General features: G+C 28.6%; 1 protein-coding gene and 1 pseudogene across 1 annotated transcript; one reads left to right on the forward strand and one right to left on the reverse strand.

Moving 5' to 3' along the window:
- The first annotated feature begins 652 nt into the window (after nucleotides 1–652).
- LOC114175012 (uncharacterized) lies at nucleotides 653–1,430 on the forward strand. Its single transcript, XM_028059764.2, has 2 exons — nucleotides 653–1,014; nucleotides 1,092–1,430. Exons 1-2 carry the CDS (start codon nucleotides 734–736, stop codon nucleotides 1,147–1,149), a joined length of 339 nt encoding a protein of 112 aa, XP_027915565.1. The 5' UTR covers nucleotides 653–733; the 3' UTR covers nucleotides 1,150–1,430.
- Nucleotides 1,431–11,673: 10,243 nt separating this feature from the next.
- Nucleotides 11,674–13,682, reverse strand: LOC114177418 (zinc-finger homeodomain protein 2 pseudogene; annotated as a pseudogene).
- Between the last annotated feature and the right edge of the window lie 9,091 nt (nucleotides 13,683–22,773).

Genomic DNA, 22,773 nt, shown 5'->3' on the forward strand with positions numbered 1-22,773 from the left:
ATATAATATTGGCGAAATGTTTAGCCATAACAGTAATTTTAGTTTTAAAACAAATATTCCTCAAGTTTTTTTTATAAAGAGTCATCCCAAAACAAAAAAAAGAAGAAGAAAGAAACCCAAATTCAAAATGGAAGCTAAAAAAATAAGTGAAAATATATTATCGTTGAGTACAAAGAAAGACAAACAGATATGTCACAGTCACAGAGTACGTGACTTGTTAGGACTAATTTAATACCACACATACACACAGAACTAATTTAATTAATTTTGTTTGAGTTATTAGTTTAAGCAAGATTGATGAATACTTCTATCTTTAGCACCCTCTCACCTTTAAAGTTTTGAATTCATTATTTTTAGAAATAATAAACATTTACGACTTCTTTTATTAATATAATAATAAATAATAATAATAATTTGTTATTATTATTATTATTATTATATTTATAATTATAATTATTCCGTTAAACATTCTCCACCATAAGAACAAAGTGTTCATCCTCAACGTCGTGCGTTTTCTGTGGGCGATTTGCCTGGCTGATGACCCAGCTGCGCCAGAAAACCAACCGTTAAAGCGATGAACAAGCGCCATTAGTGGCAAGCATCTCAACCTATTTCTCACTACACACACATATAAATACACGTTTCAGCAAATCAATTATCAGAGCAACAAAAGCAAACAAAATACAAAGAATAAAACACAAGCTTTTGAATAAATTTGAAGAAGAATAAAATCATGAACACCCTAAACATGAAGTTCGTTGTCGTGGTGGTGTGCCTTGCCGTGTTCATCGGAACCACCTGGGGCAATGTGCTCGAAAGCGCCAAAACCACTGCAGGGGATGCCAAGGACGCCGCCGCCCCAACGGTCAAAGCTGCCAAGGACTCCGCCGCGTCAGCCGCCGAAACTGCCAAGGATGCCGCCGCACCCGCTTTTGATGCCTTTGCTCCCTCCGAGGAAGGTGCCGGCGCACCCTCTGAGTCTTTTGCTCAGTGGGCTTACGAGAAAATTTCCGGGTAATCTTTTCTCTCGTGATTTATATAGTTTCGACATTCATCTTTGTTTACTGATAAGATTATAATTGTTGTGACAGTGGTTTGGGGTTGAGAACCGAAGAGGACAAGTCAAAAGACGAGGACAAAAGTCGTTGAAAATGACAAGTTACAATTCTAAGTAAGAGGATGCGAAGGCTACTTAGTAATAGATGATCAAGAACTTCAATTATGTTCTTAATGGGAAGTTCTAGTAATGTGGCTACCGTTACATCAGAATCAGTGTAACGAGTCAGTTTTTTTTTTTTTTTTCTATTTTTCTTTTTCTTTGCATAGGGAAAGGGTGGTTGGTTGTGCCCTTATACCTTAGTTCCCATGTTGCACTGGTTTTGTCACTTGGCTGCCACAACTCTAATAATAAATATACTTTTTTGTGCTCATATTTTCTTTTCCATCTTATCTTTATCTTTCATCCACTTTTTCATCATCTCATCAAAACACTTCACTCTACTAGATTGCTATTCAAATTTTATATAAAACTGTCATCTTATTTTTACTTTGTTTTCTGGTTTGGAAAATTTATATGCAAGAATTGCAAATGAAAAAAATATGTTTTCAATGTTTCCTATACAAATATTTAAAAACAGGACACATTTATAATAAGGTAGCAATTTTGTGATTAAACGTAAAAGAGTGCATTTTCTCAGAATAAAGAGTGCGTTGGTTGTGTGAATTGAATAAATGATCGAGAGATAATAGAAAAGAAGGTTAAATCATCTTTTTAAAAAGTGAAGAAAAGAAAGAGTAGGTGAAACTCACGTCAAAATCTATTGCAACCATGTATGAGACGAAAAGGAACGTAATGTATAAATAGATTCCTTTAATTTTGTGGCCGCAACCACTCCACTGAATGATAATCTACTCAAGGTTATGATAGAAGTAACCTTCACACAGATGTGAAAATGGGTTCTAACCTATAAATCAACTCGGCTCATCACGAATTAGATCGAATTGGATTAAATTTTTTTTACAAATTTCAATACGAATTAATTTTTGACTCTGGCTCACCTAGAACCCAGTTCACCTGGATTGTAAACCGGGTTGGCTCACTAACGTCACACAAGTATTTTTTGTTAAATTGGACTTTATATTTGGGTCATGTTAAGTTATTTTTTTAGCCAACACAGATAATTTGTATTTTGTGTGTTTTTGTGATTTTGGTTTGTATTTGGATTGTATTAAAATTTATTTAGATTTTAATTAGAATTATAATTTAGTTTTGACTAAAAAAAATATATTTTTTTAATTGAGTGAATCCATGAGCCAACTCGTTTAACCCACCAACCCGCGGTGGGCTGGGTCTGGTTAAAAAGTGGGCTGGGTCTGGTTAAAAAATTTTTGACTCGCTAAAAGTGAGTCGGGTTGGGTTGGCTCACAAGTGATCAACTCGTGGTGGGTCGAGTCGGGTAAGGTCGGATTATCCGTTTTGACAATTCTACCTTCAAAAACTACCATTAGGTGACTTTTTATTTAAATTAAAAATTCTTGCTCATAAAAGTGATAGATTTTTAATATTGTTTCTTATGAAAAGTTTAAGATTGGCAAGGATACATTAAAATTTAAATACTCTGAGAAATTAATATTTGAAGTGACTTAAAATTTGATTCTACATGGGTGAGGCACCTCAGAAAAGTATTTGATTTAGGAGTAAATGTTTGATAAAAATGTATCATGAAAATTAGGAAAATGGGAATAAGAAGAGTGAGGTTTTGAGAAGATTGGTGATACCTTATGCTGAAAAGTTCAATAACAAAAATTTGAAGGAAGGTCCTTTGGTGATATGATATGAGTGTATGGAATATATGAAGTACAGAATGGTTTGAGTGGGAGTGACTTTAGGTAAGTATAGTTAGAAAAAGAAGGTGATGAAAAATTGGTGTGGAAGAGAGATATTAGAATTCGTTCAGCATATAAAATATTGTAGAATATTATGAGATAAGAGAGTGATTTTTTTCTGATGAATCGTGTGGCCACCACAGACAATTTAGGTAGTAGGAGAGTACAGGTAGCTTGTACCTTATGCACAATGTCTGGAACACCCCAAAAAATGTTATACACTTTTTTTTTTTCTGATGGTGACAAGCGATTCTCAGCATCTATGTGGTTAATAAGGATTGTATTTTATATAATTAAATATTAATTGTTAGTATTTTATTAATAAAAATTATTAAGAAGTTTATTTTAAATTTAACTTAATCTTATAAATTTAATTTATAATATAAGATTTATACTCACTTATATAAATTTAAATCGTCATATTTCTAATTAATATAAAACTTTCAACATAAATAATTAAACTCTCAATTTTTTCTATTTTTTTTATAAAATTATTCGTAACAATCTTATAACTTTCAAATTTTAGTAGAAATTTAAACTCATAATCTCTTTCATACTTTTAGTGGTAAATAAGGATAACTATGGTTTCAATCGAGTTATGCAACAATTATATGAGTTTTGCATGTTTGGTCTGAGTGGTACTAAAGTCAATATGATTTGGAAGATCATGTTGATGACAAAGATGTAGTGCATATGGGATGAGATAAAATTAAGTAATCATTATAAATGAAAAGGTAAACGAGAAAAGGGATATGTTTGGGTGATCGACGCTCAGGTAGAACCATGAATTCTGATCTTAGAAGGTTGAAATAATGAAATATTCTTGCAAGCCCTATAGCGACTTCAATAATCTTGAAAAACTATGTTACAGAGTAACTCTATGGTCTCTATTAGGAGGAGATGCTCAAATTATAACTAGAGTGTAATTCGCTCTCGAAACTTCATCGCCTCGCCAGTATACAATTCTTATTTATAATCCCCTTAAAATGTATAATAGGATTATAATTTCTACTTTAAATATTTAACATTAAAGGAATGAAAATATTTTTTATATTAAATATTTGATAATAGCTGTCATGATATTTATTATTTTATTAAAATAAACTAATTATTATTGAAATAGGAAAAAATGTGCACCAATACGGATATAAATATTGGAAGACTCCAAAAATTCATTATCATTTTCTTCTCTATCAACTTAGATCTCCCCAAAAACCTTTCTTTTTTTTTAAAGAATTTTGGATCAACTTCTATCCATTGTGAAGAATTAACACTACTCGAGTAATCTATGCGAAAAACCTTATTAAAATCCTTAGTCAATCTCTCTTAATGGTGAGTTCGAAAATTCTACTCATCCTCTAAGAGCAACATGTTTTCCCTTGCATGCAAGCTCATTCATGTCGTCTCTATCTTTCTTAATGAATTTCTATTTGTTAATAATCTTGAAAAAATTTGCCTTGATCATTGATCAAACCTTTGATGTTGTAGACAGTGATTTTTCAAAGTGAGAAGAGCAGAGTTAGATAAACTTTATCATGTAAGAAAAACTATTTTAATTCTTTTATAATCTAATGTTTTATTTTTTGAAAGATATTAATTGATGGTATGTTGTTTTGATTGAATGTTGCTTCAAAAAAAATGAGAACTTATTAATATTTGAAGTGGTGATATTTTCCTTGGACTAGAGAAAGTTAAGAATTTATGAGAGGGATAGATTTTTGGGTTTGTACCGTGAAGTTTCCAAGTGGGGGTGAAACTACCAGTGTTATTACATTATGAAATTGGTATGAAAGTAGTGATGAAAGAGTTAGATGAGTAGAAACTTTATTAATTGAATATGATTTTTGGGATTGGATGACTATGCGATCTCTTTGAGTTTGGTTGTTTGAGTGTCTCCGATGTAGTGAGCAGTGGCGGAACTTGCTCGATATTTATGGAGGTGCCAAAATATACTTAAAATTTATATATTCAATTTATATATTTAATTATGGATCCGTAAGATTATTTAATTTAATAATAATTGAATCAATACTAAAATTTTTAGTTATATTTTGTTTTTAATGTAAATAATCATATCGTCAGTAAAAAACATTCATCTTCCGTTTTATTTTGCAATCTTATTTTGATAATTTTCATTGTAGAAAATTATCTTTCTGATATAGTTGTAAAAACAAGAAGAGTTAAAATAAGACGAGACGGATTAAAAAATCAATCAAGTAAATGTAATTGACTTCCTATTTTTGTCAAAGATTGATTTTTTCTATTTTCTTCCTCACAGTAGCTTCCATTTTATCACTTTTAAATAATTAATTTATTCTTTTATTTCTTCATTAATATACTTATGTTTAAAAAAAAATACTAAAATATAATTTATCATAATCTAAATAAAAATTGTGATACATAATTAATAAAAGAAAAATATATGATAATCAAGTCACAATTAAAAACCAGTTATTAAAAAACACTTAGTGCATTGTTTTTTATTCGATATTTATAAAAATGAATATACCAAATGCTCATGAGATAAAAAATAATATTAATTATTAAACTAATATTTCACTATCAATTGAGAAAAAATGAATTACTTTTCTCTTCAATAATAGAAGAAAGCATACAAAAATGAGAGCACAAAATAATGAATTTGTGTTCAACTTTCTTTTTTTCTTCATAAACAAAATAAAACAAAACAAGTAAAAGTCTAAAGTGGATACAATATGTGAGAAACTCAAAAAACAGTGAGAGAGAAAATAAAAAATATCTTAATAAATTTATTTATTTTTTATTAAATTTGATTTTATGCTTTATTATTTATTAGCATTAAATGTTATATTTTATAAAATAAATAAAAAGATACCTATTTTAATTCTTATCAATTCCCAATATATACTTTTATTATTTAAAAAATTCCAAAACATTAAATTTCTTATACATAATTTAAAAAATTAAAAACAAAAAAAATTTCATATAACATAAATAAAAAAAAATCAAAAACGTTGTGGGGGCCACGACTCCCCCCTTCCCTTCGTTGGTCCGCCTCTGGTAGTGAGGTGATTATACTGAATTTATTATTATATGAAAATAACGCTTAAAGAGGGTAGAAGCATAGAAAATTTTGAATATAAAAATATGAGGAAATGAATTATTAAGGAATATGAAGTTTATTGAGGGATCTATTATTGAGAAATTTATAAATTTATTTTGACAGTGTTTGATTTGGGTTACTTGGTTAGGACATGTGATTTTGAAAATTTTGTTTGATTGATGAGTTAATTTAATTAGGAACATGGATACATATGTTATCTTCTCTGGTAATCGGTTACATGTCGAGTGTAATCAATTACAAATGGGGGCTTTTTAAGAAATTTTTAGAATTCAAAGTTTTTATGTTAGAGAAATTTATAAATAATGATGCTTTCATATCTTGATTTGAAATGATGATTGGACTAACTTGTGTCTGTCGATGTATGTTTGTTTGAAAAATTTTGGATATGATACAGTAGTTTAAATTAGTTACGTCAAAGGGGATTACTAATCTACGATTAGTCAAAGTGTATTAAAGGGGATTTGTTATATGAGATTATTTTGACTCTACTAGTATATAACTCATGAAGAAGATAGTCAGGTGGTGAGAGTCAAAGGAGATTTCACTTGGCAGATGGTATGATGTGAAAGACGACCATACTCAGGAAGCTAGTAAGGTTAACCTTGTCATGACTAGATGAGATACGTGAAATTCATTTTATAACAAGTTGTAGGTTGTAGAAAAGAATGAGATTGTGGTAAGTATGATATGTGACGAGTCTCATGAGTCCATTAAATACACTAGTCTTCCGGAAACAGAGTCTATATCTATTTTGTTATTGATTAGATTTGGAATGATGTTTTTTTGAGCCATTGGACTTAGCCATGTGGGATGATACCTGATATTTGAATTGATAAATGTGAACTAATTGTATTTTTTGGCGGATTCATGAGATTTATTGTTGAATGGGTTATTGGAATTAAGTAATGAAGTTGTATAAATGAAAAAAAAAACCACTAAGTTAAGGATTGATTTCTGACAAAGATTTGTTTTAATGATATTTATTATAAATTATTTTTGTTTTCGTATTAAGCTTATTCTTTTAAATGCATCATGTGAGTTCTTATGTTGGTCTCTAAAGAGAATAGTCACTAACAGATCTTGATTAAAAAGTTTGAAGGGGTCAAAATAATATACTCAAATTATATATATTTAATTATTATTACTAATATAACAAAAGTATATATAATTTAGTATTGAAATCCTTGTGTGTTTTTCCTTAAAAAATTATAGTTTTGAAATTGTATTTGATATGAAACTCATTTTAAATAAGTTTTTCTAATTTCACCTCTTTCCCTATATTCTCATATTTGAAAATGTTTTCTTATCATAAGTTCCAAAAAATTAATATGAAACATTTCGCCTATAATTCAAAAAAACTAATATGAAACTTTTCACTTATAATTATTTGAATCTTAAAAAATGGTCTAATTCAACAATTGAATTCTTAGTATCATGATTGTATGCTTAAAAATAGGTGTAGAAGTAAATTTGTAATGTTTTCATCTTCAAGGGTATCTTCCCTTATATCACTTTAAAAAAATAATCAATTATTTTATTTTTCATCAATATACCTATTTAAAAAAAATTAAGACTAGAAAATAATTTTTCAAAATCTAATAAAAAATGGAGAGACGTAATTACTAAAAACAAATATGATAATCAAGTCACATTTAAGAAATGGTTATGAAAAAACATATAGTACATAAATTTTCTTTTTATATTCATAAAAAAATAAATATACAAAAAACTCATAAGATGAAAAAAAAAACTAAATATCAAACTGAATGAATGAGAATAGAAAGAATCGAAAGCGATGAGAAACTTAAAATGAGAAAAAATAAAAAATATCAATAAATTTTATTATTCTTTATTAGGTTTAATTTTTAATTTTATTATTTTTTAGTATTAAATATTATATTTTATAAAAATAAAATAAAAATCAATCTAAAAAATTAAAAAAAATATATATTTTAAAAATTCTTGAGGGCCAAGGCCCCTCTATGGGCCTTCTAAGGTCTGCCACTAGTCGCTAAATAAGTATTTGTGTTATAATATATGGAGAAACGAATTAAGATGATTCAAAAGTTTATTTTTATCAAATATACTTCAATATTATTTATAATTAATTTGATATATTGCTATTTTAGGTATATTATTACTCATCATTTTTTATACATTAGCTTACCCTTGTACTTGTATGTCTCTTGTTATCTTTCTAATGTGATGATCTTATATTTTCATACACAGGAGCAATGTTAGGAGTTGAGGATGACAGTAGTACAGATAAAAATATCTTAGATAATTTGTTTTAAAACAACAATTGTATTAAGTTTCTTTTTATGTTTTGAAGTAGTTATGAGTTCATTTGAATGTATTTTAAAACACAATGCGGTCTAGCTTTAAAAACTGTAGTATGAATCGGTTTTTCTTCCATTATTAATATCACAAAGACCTTATAATTATTGAATAGTTAATCAATACATATATTAAATATATTAGATAAAATTTAGGTTGTTACAAATATACTTATTATTGGATGAATTTAAGAATAAAACAAAAATTTAATATCCATTAGAAATTGAAATAAGGATAAAAATATTTGTTTTCATAATAGAAATGAAATAATGAAATTCTTTCTCACGTCACTCCGTTGCTATTCCTATTCTCTATTCAATGAATATTGTCTCCAACCCAACTTCACAATACTTTCCTGTAATACAAGATGTTAAAAAGTCACCAAGAATTTTAAATTTACAAAATAAAGAATAAAAAACATTTTCTTCAAAATTAATTGTATATTAATACATATTTTTTCTTTAATAAACACACGTCACAAGTATTAAAAATTAAACGCGAGTTCAATTATCTAAATCCTTAACAAAATTTAAAAAAAATCATATTAAAATTATATTTGATTATACTAAAAACGAAATGAAAACACTTCTTGTATTAAACAGATTATTTACCTCGTTCTTATATTCAAGAAACATAAGTGAGTTCATTTGAGTAGATTGCTTAGTTTTTGAACTAAATAACTAATCCAGTTTATTATCCATCATTTTTTTGCATTTAATTTTGACATACTTAGTTCATATTTAAGTCAATTCTATATTTTCTAAGATATTATAATGGTTAGTGTGGTTCTAAATCTAACGGAGATTTAACAGTTACGGAAATTCATTTTCTAATAGAAAATAAAGATTTAGTGGGAATCTTATAACTTATAAATAGAATAAAACTCTGTAACTTTGGATTAAATTGAATGAAATTGAAATTGTGAGAAGTTTCTCATCTATTTCATTGTAATAATATTTATTCCATTTCTCATGTTTTCATTTTATATTACCTATTGTTGTTAGTTCAGTTTGGTGTTGAATTTAAGATCCATATATAAGGGATATTAGTTTTCTAGAAATAGTTTACATAAAGGGAAATTCAGTTGTTGCAAACTTAATATTAACATAATAAGCCATTTACATATGGAACTATGAATTAGTGGCATTCTGGTTTTGAAAAATGAAAATGAAAGTAATGTAAAATAGGAGAAGTTATTTAGTTGAATGTTGTAAGTGAACAAAAAGTGTTTCAAGTAAAAGTATATTATTGTAAGTTTCTAAAACTTATTTTAAAAGGTAGTTTGGTTCGAACTGAACTTATTCCTAAAGATAATTTAATTCACTACATTATATTATTGTATGTGTATGTAGAATTTTGTTTGTGGACACCTTGGGCCGTAATATGTGTATGTAGAATACAAAGTGGGTCCTGCTATTGGCACCTCTATCTTTGCTTTAGACATTCCTAGTATTTGCCTTAGTAAAAAAAACACACACACACACAAAACATGGTTATATTATCTATTGAAGCAACCTATTGTATTACGACTTCAAATACATAATGAAAATAAGTTTTCTGTCTTGAGAAATTTCACAACACGCCAGAAAAAGGTTTAGTTGTGCAAATCATAACACATGATCCATTGTATAGTGAATCTCCTATACAGAAGAAAATCTTTTTCCGTAGTGCTTTTATCATTTTGCACCCTGTATTCCATAATGAATGTGTAATACGAATCCAACTAGAGCGTAACATTATTGGAAAAACAACTGGGTGAAAATAAAACAAACAAATTATATTGTAACTAAAATCTAATTAAATTCAATATTTTGAATTCTACCAAACCTAAACCAACATAAAATTTAAGTTTTTCCATGAAGGTCACAGTAATTGTGACATATTATTCCATAATGTTTATGTTTGGATGAGATAATTTAGGTGATTAATTTATTTATTTGAAGAATTTAAAATTTTTGATACTAAAATTATTTATTTGGATAAGATAATTATAAAGAAATTTAAATTTAATGAATTTTGAAAAGTATTTTAAATGAATAAAAAATAAAAGAATTTTAAATATCTTAAAAAAATATAAAAATTTTGAAATTTCACTCTTTTTCATTTTACTCACGAAAGTCGAGCTAAGTCGAGCTAAGTCGGTTCAAACTAAAAGTAATCAGCCTAAACAGACGAATCAATCCAAACCAAAGGTAGATTTGAGTTTGGACCTAAGATACTAAGTTAACTTTAATAATAGTAATAAATTATTAAAAATATTTAAATTTATGAATAACTATAATATAAAATTGATTTTTCATATAAACTATTATATTTTTACAAACTATTTAAGTGAAATATAACTATAAATATATGCGTATATATTTGATTTCTACTTTTTGATAATATCATATTTGTATATTTACCGTTGTTATAGTTTTTTTTATTAATAAAATAATTTTTTTATAATGCTATTTGTAAGTATTACTTATATATATAACATTTACTTATGTATATTTATAAATATGTAATTATTTATACAATAATATATAACTAGGATTTAATGTTTAGATTTAAATCTCTGTAATAAAAATAAATTACAAAAACAACGTTGACCAACCGAATTCTTATTTGTTCAAAAAAAAAAAAAAAAACAGGTTAAGAACAGTAAATAATTCTAAAAGTGTTTGCCTTTTTGTAAATTTTTGGATAAATGGGTTCTTTACAGGAAAAAAGAAAAATCTTACTACTGTATGAGAGAATCTTTCATTAGTTTCTCTCTCTACCCGTGGGTGTTTGTGTTAGAGTTGGCTTTATGTGCCTGCTTGCTGCAACAATAGCTTGTGAGGGAGAAAAATCGTATTGCACTTTTATACATACATAGTATATACATATCTAAAAAGCATGAAATCTCTGTCCTTCTCTCCCTGTTTCTTTTTACTTTGGTTATGCCATGATTTTATTCATGTAGACCACACACCCACACATTGAATACCTTAGAAAGGCATTTTGAGAAAAGAACGGGTATTGTCTCCTTATTCAGCTGTCGGTGTCCTATTACAGGACAAATTTGACAATATTGTGTGGTTGGGTGGATGTGGTGGTGGGATCCTATTTTCTCCAAAGCCCTCATCTTTGATTTTCAACAAAAGTGAACTGGTTCACGAACCCAGCTTTGCCTTCCATCATTATCTCTAAGTATAATGCATGAAATGCACATTCTCATCACCATTAATGCTTACAACCTAATTTATGAATATATCGCAGTTTCATGCATCATTTTCTTCATCTTTTTCATTCTTATGTTTTAGGCTTAATTTTCTACAGGCAGAAGTGTTTATATAGATCAAAGGACACAACCTAGATGATTGCCCATGGAAATTGAATGGTTAATTTAATTAATAACAAACAGATGAGAATACACAATAGCGTAGCAGCTTTCGACTAACGTGTGTAGCTAGCTAGCTTAGCGACCTATTTTCTTATATGTGATAGTATTCACATCTAAGATTTTGAAGTCTCTGAGTGTTTTTATTAAACACAAAAATTCAAAAGAAAAAAAAAATCAACAATTAATCTGAAAGAGAAGGAATTTGATTAATCTAGGCTTACATTTGCTTCTTCTTCATGGCTTGCTTGCTGTTGTGCATCCAAACCTTGAAAACCTGTCTTTTTACACCAACCTGAGAGCAAAACTGATGCAGTTCCTGTTCATCTTGTCTCTGGATCTTCCACCCCAGTTTCTCAGCAAACTCCATCATCTTATCCTTTTGTTGCGGTGAAAACTTGGTCCTGAACCTCTTCTTCGACGATGACAGTGGTGGCTGGACTGATAACAATTGCCCTGCATCATCGCTCTGAAACATGTTGAGATCTTCGCTCGACGACTCAGCTGGGGTTCCCCCAAACCCCAACATCGCGGGCTGAACCGGCCCACCAGAAGGGGTAGCCACCACGCCGTGGAGATGAGATTGCGGAGAATGAAGAACGGTGTTTCTATTGGTTTTGCCGGGGTAAGTGAGGTGGTAGTTGAGAACATGCTGTGATGATTCGCCTTCAGATTCTTTTCTGTGGAAATTGCGGTGGCACTCACAAGCAGCACACTTGAAGGATTCCGGGGTGCCTTCTTCTCCATTTGGCATAAACTCCCCACACCCATCTGTGACATGGCCCCCCATGCTGGCAGCATGATTCTTCAGACATTCTCGGTATCTGAATGTTGTCGTGAAAGTTCCTGTGGAGTGTGGTTGTGTTCTCGGGGTGGTTATGGCAGGAGGAGAAACAGGAGTTGGATCTGGATCTCTTCTGGGTCTGGGAGGGTTTGGTGGAAGAGAAATAGGGGGGTTGAGAGGAGGATGATGATGATGATGTGAAGTTGTTTGGGGTGGATCAGTGAAAAGCAATGTGTGAGATTGAGGAGGTTGCTCACTTCTTTCCCCTATTGGTGATGATAACTTGGAGGAAGATGAATTTCTATTGGGGAGGTTATAACCCAAAGTGCTAGGCATCTCTATTACCTTATCTTGCTCTCTCATGTCCATTAAAGAAGGCCAAGATCTAAACTTAATCTCATTCTCCTCTATTTTGTTTTTCTTCTTATTTTAATAATCTAATCTAATCTAAGCTCTTCAAATGATCGTATTCTCCTTAACTGTGATGGTGGATCATCCTGTAGTGTGTTCAACCCTAATCCATCCCCTCTAATTAAGAACTGACTTAATCACACCAATAACAATGTTTTTTCCTGTGCTTACTTGATATTGACGTTGTATGAGCTAAACCTACCAATTAAATTCCAGTGGTGAGTATTAATAACAACACTATTAACCGTATATAGTAGCAGCAGCACCAGCACGGGGAAAGTGTAAACAAAGTTGTAAGAGTGCAATTTTTGTGAAAAGGAAAATTCTTAAAGACAGAGAGAGAGGACAAAATAAACTGATACACTGTTGGAAATTGAAGGAAGCTAGACGAGGTTATCAACTGGGGCCCTAGGGAGTGTGAGGTAAATAAGAAGTGCAGGAAGCTTAATTGCACCAGCAAAACCTTGGGAAGAGAGAGAGAGAAAGAAGCTGGAAAAGAAATTAAAGAGTATATAAAATATAACAGGTTTTGACATAGAGACAATTGTGAAGTGAATGTTAATTTATGAGAGGGCATAGAAGAAGATGTTGTTTGGTAGCATCCATGAAGCAGCAGAAAAATGAACTAAAAAAAAGGAACAGTGGGGTTGTTTTGCACTCACGGAGAGTGATGACTACATTGCAAGTTTTGTCTTGCAGAACAACCGACAAGAGGTCATGTTGGTTCTCTATCTCTCCCACACCCTGCACGCTGGTCCAGCTCCTAATTATTGCCTTTCTCTGCCACTCTTTCAAACCCTAACCTAAACTCAAACCAAAACCCTTCAAATATAACATTTTCAATGAGTGGGGAATGCTACAGATACACCTCTTTTGCCACCAATTTTGGTCTCACCAAGTCTTAATAAGCACTTCCATTCTTGTTACATGTAAATTTACAGGTAAAATACCAAAAATAATTTTCTCACTATCACTATGTTGACTACACAGATAAATATAATAAAATTCAATGTTATATTATAGATATAAATTAGTGTGTTTTGTTTGACTTTATTTTTAAAGTTTCTATATTAAATTAAATTATCTATTTGGTTAGTTTTTCTAATAAAAGCATTACATAATAATTCCATCACATAAATGTTACGGGTCATAAAACAAAAGTGATTTGGTGTATTCTTTTATGGTAGGAATTAAATAAATGTTAGAATTTACAACCATATATTCACTCTATTCCATCAATTAAGCCACACTCTTTGATTTGCTGCGTCAAAGGACACTGAATTTCTCTTAGAATCTATATTCTGCCCATTTAAAATATTTAACACAGTTTTTAGTCAAAATTGTAAATTTTAGTTGTAGTATTAGTCAAAATTGTAAAATACACTTTTGAATTGTTTTATGAGTAATACTTTAGCATTTGTTGCTTTTATTTAATTTTATTTTGATGGACCATGACACTTGTTAAATTACATAATAATGTTTTTGTTCTAGAAGTTTTAAAAAAAATACTAGTCTCTTCAAAGATAATTTTTTTTTATCCATATTTCACAAAAATAAGATAGTGTTTTAGAGATTACATTATAATCAATATCCTTTTTCTTCAATTTTATGAAATAAAGTTTAACACTTAAATATCTGAAATTTTTTTGATGAGTTGCTAGTTTAATTAGGTAGATAGTAAATTATTTGATTAATTTTAAATTTTATAAACATATTTCGAAAATATTTTAAATAATTTATTTTAAATTTTTTAATTTGTTATAAGTTACAAGTTATTTTAACTAAATTATTCAATTATTTATTATTATTATTATTATTATTATTTTATACTTATTTAAATTATAGCATTATTTTTTATAATTATTAGATTGTTTTTTAACTTTTAATATGTTCGAATTGAAAATTTTTAACATTATATTAAAGTAACCAGAGTTTCATCGTAAGATAATATGTAAAAGCTATACACAACTAATAATTTAATAAGTTAATTAATCAGCCTAAAAGTTATACAATAAAAATCTGTGATTTTACTATTTATAAATAAAATTGAACATGTAAATCTCTTAAATTTTGTTTCATGACTACCATATATACGAACTAACACCAATGGTGTTCCTATTCAATTCAATAGTTCTACTACATGTTTAGGGATTGAGATCATAGATAATTTAAATATTTTTTTCATCTTTAATACATTTTTTAAAAATAAAATTATGATGAAACACCTGTTCTAAAACAAATAATATTTCATATGCATACTAATTGATAGCGAAATAATTAGAATTGGGAAGATAATAGACATAAATTGAAATTACAGCCATTTTATCGCCAGATTTGAACTTAGGAAGAAAATAGACATAAATTAAAATTCCATTTATTATAAATCGATATATACTTTAAATGAATTTATCATAGCTTTTGTCTAGAGAATATACTACGACAAATAATCAATTTATATCTTACAATTTTTTTTTGGACGTATATATAGAAGAGAATATTTAAAATAAATCAAATTATTAGTACATAAATAAAAAATTATTTATTATATTAAAATTAAATTACATAAAAATCTTTAATTTATTTTAAAAACATTACATTGTCCTTCTCTCATGCATTCTTTAAGTTTTACAAATATTCCACAAACTTTTGTTTTTTAAGATTACATATACAAATATAATTTGATAAAACAATATTTTTGGTCTGAATTTAAAAAAGTGGTTTGTTCTTTTGCTCATGCTTTCTCCGTATTTCGTACATGCGTGAGACACTTTAAGGAAGTACATGACAGACACCTGGGGTGCTGGGGACATCAAACTATAAAGATCTATTCACATAAATTAATAATAATAAAATCCAATGTTTTAACTAAAGGTATAACATAAGCAAGATACATAGGTTAATTAAAAAAGTTATATTAGGCCAGTTCAACTCGTTTTGTAAGTACATTGTAATTTTTTAACTCGGTCCCGTGATGAATAATGGAACTTTTAATTTGGTCAAATAATTAATTTAATTTAGACTGCAATTTTCAAATTTATGGGATTGTGGATAAATGATAAATATATTTGAAAGTATGAGATGTTAAAATATATAATGATATTTAAGATGAAATTGACATAGAAAGAGATAAAGGTAATTTGTTTTGAGTGAGGTGTGGGTTGATGAAATGAAAGTAAAGTGAGAAAGTGAATGAAGAAGTGTTGGAGAATTGCAGAGTTTTGTCGTGTTGTTAGGGTATGCGAGAATCAGAGTATCTCTCTCTACTCGAGGCTGTTTGTGTTTATGTTGGTGGGTTTGTGCGTGTGCAGCAATTTCTGCAACCCACTCTTTTGGTTGGACAAGGGATTTACTTTACCACCTCACTTCTTTCACGCTACAAACAATTTATGCAATTTGGTTTTCGTTTCGCTTTCACGCTTCAACTTCTGTCTGTGCTCTTTAGGTTATGTTCTATTTCTCAAACTGGGGATCACACGTTAAACTCCACTACTCAATGGGACGCTGCAATCTTTGACTCTTTCTTCGTGTAATTTATGAAAAGGTTTAATTATTCGGAATATGATTCAAAAATTTTAAAATGATATTTACTTTTAAGTTTGTTTTAATTTAGTATCTAAATTCGAAATTGTCAATGACACGAAAAAACTAAATTGAAATCAAGACAATGATATTTGGAAAGTATTTTGTCACATGACGTTACTTTATCACGTGCCACTGACAATGTCACATATCACGAATTTGACACGTGATAATATTTTTTTTTAAATTCAAAAAAAAAAATGAAAAATCAAAGGTTGACACGTGATACGCCGTTAACAGTGTTTGCAAAAAATTAACAAAATTTATTACATTGATGTACAATTTTAAATTTAGATACTAAACTGAAACAATATGTTACCAGTAATTAAACCTTTATGAAAAATATCACTTAAATCTGCTTTTTTATTCTTTAAACTTTAATGCAAAATTAAAATACGTTATTATCTTATTGTTCTTAGAGTTTGATCTTTAAATTTCAAAAATAAATATCTTCTTACTTTAATTGAGTTAAATAAAATTTAAATATTAAATAATGTTGTAGGTTAACATTTGAATTGTTTAGCTTGGTTGATATATTTCAATTTAAATGATTATCTAAAATATTAGTTTATACATGAAAAGAATATAATATCGTTGAATTAAAATGATTATATTTATTATTTTTAAAATTCAAAATTAAAATGTATCAAATTTTAAGATATAAACTATTTTAATTTTTTTTTCAAATAAATTCAAGGACTATAAATATATTGAACCAAAAATCATTCCTAGACACTTTTTCTATTTTTTTTCTTCAAATAATATCTTATATCTTTTAATTAAACAATTAGTACAGTCTTATTTTTAAGTTTGGAATTTAGTTGTAGGGAATCGAATTTTAAACTATAACTGAAAGAAGACCGGTTACAAAATCAATTAGAATTTGATCTTTAGATAACTGAATATCAAATTGGATTGTTCTGCTTTCCAAAATTGAATGTGTAATTCTCAAATGTCTCTCTTAGATAGAAGACGTCGAACATGAACAAGTGACACCGGAATAAGAAAGAATCTGAGAATTGGTAAGATGATAAGTTCAATTTTCAATTATAATAAATGTTTAATGGTTCTAATATTATATTAAAATAATAAAATTAAATTTAACTTAAATTTTACTATCACTCACATATTATAAAGTAAAAATTGGAATTAGTATCTCTTCTAAATTATTTCGCTACATTTAATAAGTCTCACATCGTTTAGGAGTCGAGGTCAAACACAGTTTGTATAATCCTTCCTCCATCCACCCTTCGAGACGCCTTGTAAGAACAATACTTCAGAAATGCAATGGTCGTTTCTAACGATGGTTGCTGAACCAACTTGGTTCGAGTCAAAATGTTGGCACTAAATTGTAATATTTAACACAACATTATTTCATGGAACTAGATCATGAAAATCCTAATGCTCAAATTTTAGATTTTGTAAGGGTGGTGAAATTGATTTTATTGTCCCTCCTAGGAGAAAAAATACATCTTGACTTCATTCTTGACTGAGTTCTTTTTGTATCATACTTTACAACCTTAGAATTTCCATCCCCATATTTTGTCAAAGATCATCTAAATTTTTAATGCCTAACAAAATCTCTTCAATCGATCAATTGCAAATTTGAATATACAATTAACTCATCTCCCCGATAGATTCAATTACCACAAAACTCACCACAACAATTCTATGTCTATAGTGGAATTCAATATGGTGGAAATCACCTAGCGAAATAAAACATTATCATCTAAGGAACACAACAGCTAGTGCAATATATTGGAAATCAAAATTAGAACAAGTATTATTGAAATTAACATAATCCTCTTGTAACATGAGATGAAGTCTTTTTTTTCTTTTTTGAATTTTTGTGTGTGGTGTGTGTTAGTGGATTAGGCTTAAGGTGTGCTAAGTTAGATAATATGATATATTAACTAAGCATATGCTTAATAATTTAAATTGTTCGATGTAACACTATAAATTATAATATTATTTAGATGGATAATTCAATCCAATGTGCAACCTTTGATGTTATATTTCTTAAGTGTCTTTATAAGGTGTACATGATTCATCTAAGTATCACATTTTGTTTATTACTAAATGTGTTTTGACTATTGAAAATATTTTAAAAAATTTTACTTTAAGTTCTACCCTTCATAGTTTTTCAAAAACTTAAGACTAAATTGTTACAAAATTTAAATATTTTTACATCTTAACAAACTTGTTGTTTGAATAAATTTTAAGCCAAAATAATAAATGGTATCAAAACAAGTATAAATGGAGAAAAAAAAGGGTCGATTAAAAAATGTGACTAATGAGTGAAGTATGATACAAATTCATACCAACACAATAATCAATTCATACCAACACAACAATTAATTCATACCAAGATAGTAGCGTAGAGAGAAATTGAAGCAATTTTAGCGTTTGTTTAAATTGAAGCAATTTGTACCTCTCCTCCTCGACGGTGTGGCAGTGAAAGCAGAAGAGCTCATCCTCGACGGTTGGTGCTTCCAATACCCACAGCAGCGTCCCTCCACGACAGAACTCAAACTTTCGCTACCCTTGACGGCGAGCTTCCGCAGCGAGCCGAACCTCACGGCAGATGACGGTGGAAGGCAGCCATGGCTCCGATCGGTCTCGTTGGGTGGTAGGGATGGCTGGGCAGTGGGTTGGCAAAGTGGGCAATGGGTTTTGGCTTGGTGGAATGTGTTGTAGAGATGGCACGACGAGAACAAAGAAGAGAAGTGGAAAATGAAACTAGAAAAAGGGAATCACAATTCTAAATTTTGATTTCATCGACGACATTACCGTTGGTAAATCCGTCGGAGTACTAAAACAAAGATGTTACCAACGACTGACATCCGTCGATAAACACATCCAACAATTTTCATCCTACACGTTACTGACAGATATTGTCTGTAGGTAAATTCAACATATGCATTTGTCGATAATTTCGTCAGTAATGATCAATTTCCGACAGATCATAATTCGTAGAAACGACTTCGTCGATAATTAGCGTTTTTCTAGTAGTGCATGAATGTTGTAAAATAATAATATCAAATCCATAAGGATCATATATTTAATTTTTTAATTTTATTTACTTCGTTATGGATTATATTTAACTTTTAAAACCTAAGTGCCTCTCATTTAAATCCGACAATTATGTTCACCTACTAATCTTTCCCTAAAGAATTATGAAAAAAATAAAATTATGATTAAACATTTTGCATAAATAAAATCAATAGAAGAAAAATTAATTGGAGAGTTTAAAAAAAATAATTAATAATAATAGTCACAAAGGATTAAGCTTCAATTTCATAATAAAGAGAACTACTTATAAATAGTAATGGACAATTCCAAAGAAAATACAAGAATGAAAATTGAAAGTGGCATACCAAGAAAAAAAGACAGAGAATATGTTACTCTTACCTAACCATCAATGTTTTTATGTTCATCCTGACTAAGCTGGTATAAAAAGTGTTTACGATCTAACAACACTAAGTCCATATTAAAATAAAAAGAAAGAATCAAATTGTTGAAGATGTGTGCACATGACTGCAAATCAAATGCATGTCTTAACACCAATTATGTTCTCATTTTATTCAAACATTCCCTTGTGCATTTAAAGGTAAAAACATAATATGCTTGATAAGGAGTATAAATAAATAAAAACATACAAGATAATAATTTAGAAAATATATTATTCAGATAATATAAAATAAATATATATTAAATAATGGATTAAAATGTTTTACATAAAAAGATTTCAAATTTAAACATTTGTTTGTGTTGAAGTACATGTTGTTGTGTATCAAGAATAGTACAAGCTTTATAATCCTAATTAGAGACTTATTTCCCTGTAGCAAGATTTTACAAAAAGAGGCACACTTAACTCTTTTCACTGAAATGTTTTAAAAAGATTAGTTTTCTTTTTCACCCAAAAATAAGTATATAGGAAATGTACCTTAGGCTAGGTAAGGAGCCTCATCACCACTGGTTACTAAGCATGTGTAAATCATAAGGTATTTCAGAAAGATGTTAGGTGTTAAATTACAATATAAAAAATACAAATGACTTAAAAATTATCTTATTACACCCTAAAATCATAAATCAAATACTCTTAGCATTTATATTTAATAAATAATCATAGAAAATAAAACGTAAAAAAATGAACATATTTTTAAGGCTCGGACATTTTTATTCGAGACTATACACAAGTCTATATCTAAACAATGGTATGAAAAGTAGCCTGAGATCTTGATTATAGTGGATAACACCAAGTTTTGTATGTTTTTAACCAATTTTCTAAATGTGAATCAACAAAGGTTTATTAAGATAAAACATAAGATATGATTATATTGAGATTAGAGAACCATGCAATCAACTTACTCATTGAAGAACATTAATTCAAAAAAGCAAAGTCTTATAATGTTCAATATAATTTTAACATATAAGTCACCACCAAGCATTGTATGTTCATCTCATATTTTGGTCAATACAATATAAATAGTTATTTAGATAAAGTTTGTTTGTAATCATGATCGGGATACGGTGAAAAAAAACTTGAAAAAAAAAATGGTATGCAAAAGTTTGGATTCACCTAACTTAACATCTTATAACGTTCAATAAAAACCCTTTAATTAAGTGTGAAAAATAAATATGATTTTTAAAATATTTGTTTTTTTCCTCAAACATCAAATAAAACTATTATTAGTCATTGATTTCTTTTTTAAAACAAAAAAATATATTTATTTGGGTTTGACAATGATTAACATTGTTCTATATATTTCCATTCACAGTAAAAACTCAATGTCATGTAGTTCTTTACAAAATGATATTTATTTTGGAATGTTCATGTGAGTCTGATAAGGATTGTCCTTACTAGGGATGTCAAAAAAATCCGTACCCGCGGGTATCCGCGGATAAAACCCTCAACGGGTAGAAAATGGATATTAAAAATGGATACCCGCTGTCCGCGGATACGGGTATTTTTGATACCCGCATGTTAACGGGGTGGGTACGGGTATCATAATATCCGTACCCGTAGATACCCGTACCCGCTAAACTTACACCCCTTGACATTCTTCTCATTCCTTTCTTTGAAATTGGGCATATACATCACCTTATATAGATAATGACGTTTATGGTATGCTTGTTGTCAAATGATATAATCAAATAAGAATACTTGGCACGTCGCAATTGAGGTTTATTATTTGTTTATTTTTCAGATCGGAGAAAGTGGGTTTGTTGATTAAAACACTAATTAAAGAATTTTCATTTTGTTGAACGTCATTTTATATTTACTTTTACAATTATTTGGACTTGTATCAACTTGAGTTTATTTGAACTTTATTCAAAATTGATGACAATGATACATTTTATTTTATTTTATTTGAATTTATGATTAACTATTTATTTTTTAAATAATTTTTCAAATACCCGTGGGTACCCGTGGATACCCGCGGATATGAAAAAAATAGGTGGGTACCCGCATAACGGATATCCGACGGATATGAGTACGGGTATGGGGCAGATATTTATCCAACGGGTAGGGTACGGGGGAGCTACTATACCCTACCCGCCCTGTTGACATCCCTAATCCTTACTTTCAAGTATTCTTTAAAATAGAAGACCAACGGTTACTTTTTTTTATTGTAAGAAGAGATATTATGGTTGGTTGATATATTTTTAATTTTGAAATTTATATAATTTTTTGTATTTTTCAAATTTTTCTCAATTTTTTAAGTTTATTTTAATTTTTAAATATGTTGTATTATTATTCAAACAAAATGGAGTGTTTTCCTATGTGCAATTTCTTTCAATAGTTTCTCAAATCGTTTCTAAATATGTGTTAACTTTTTAATATTTTTATTTGTTGTTTATTTTCATCATGTAGAATACTACTTCGATATATTTTATCTAATTATTTTTTATTTTCTAACTCATTATCAATCATGCTGTAATTTTTTTCAATATAATTGTATAAATAACTTTTATTTACTACTTAATGTAATTCTCATGAATATTTTTTTATCACCATCCAACATATATTGGAGTTCAAAAGTAACAAGATCTATGTTAAAATTTTATTATTATGTTTATTATTTGTTATTTACATCATTTTGATCAAATGATGTATTATAACTTTTATTAGTGTATAAAAAAGAGATTCATTAGAATTTAAAGAATTGAAGTAAACAAACAGTTAAAATATATTTTAATTTGAATATTTGTTTTCCTTTTATATTTTTTTAAAAATATTTTTAAATTTTATCAACTAGGTTTCATTAATATTTGCAAATTTAATAAATGTTTTGGTTCTCA

This window comes from Vigna unguiculata, chromosome 3 (genome assembly GCF_037176805.1).
Source record: "Vigna unguiculata cultivar grain cowpea cultivar isolate G323 ecotype 2 chromosome 3, ASM3717680v1, whole genome shotgun sequence".
NCBI classification, from domain to species: domain Eukaryota; kingdom Viridiplantae; phylum Streptophyta; class Magnoliopsida; order Fabales; family Fabaceae; genus Vigna; species Vigna unguiculata.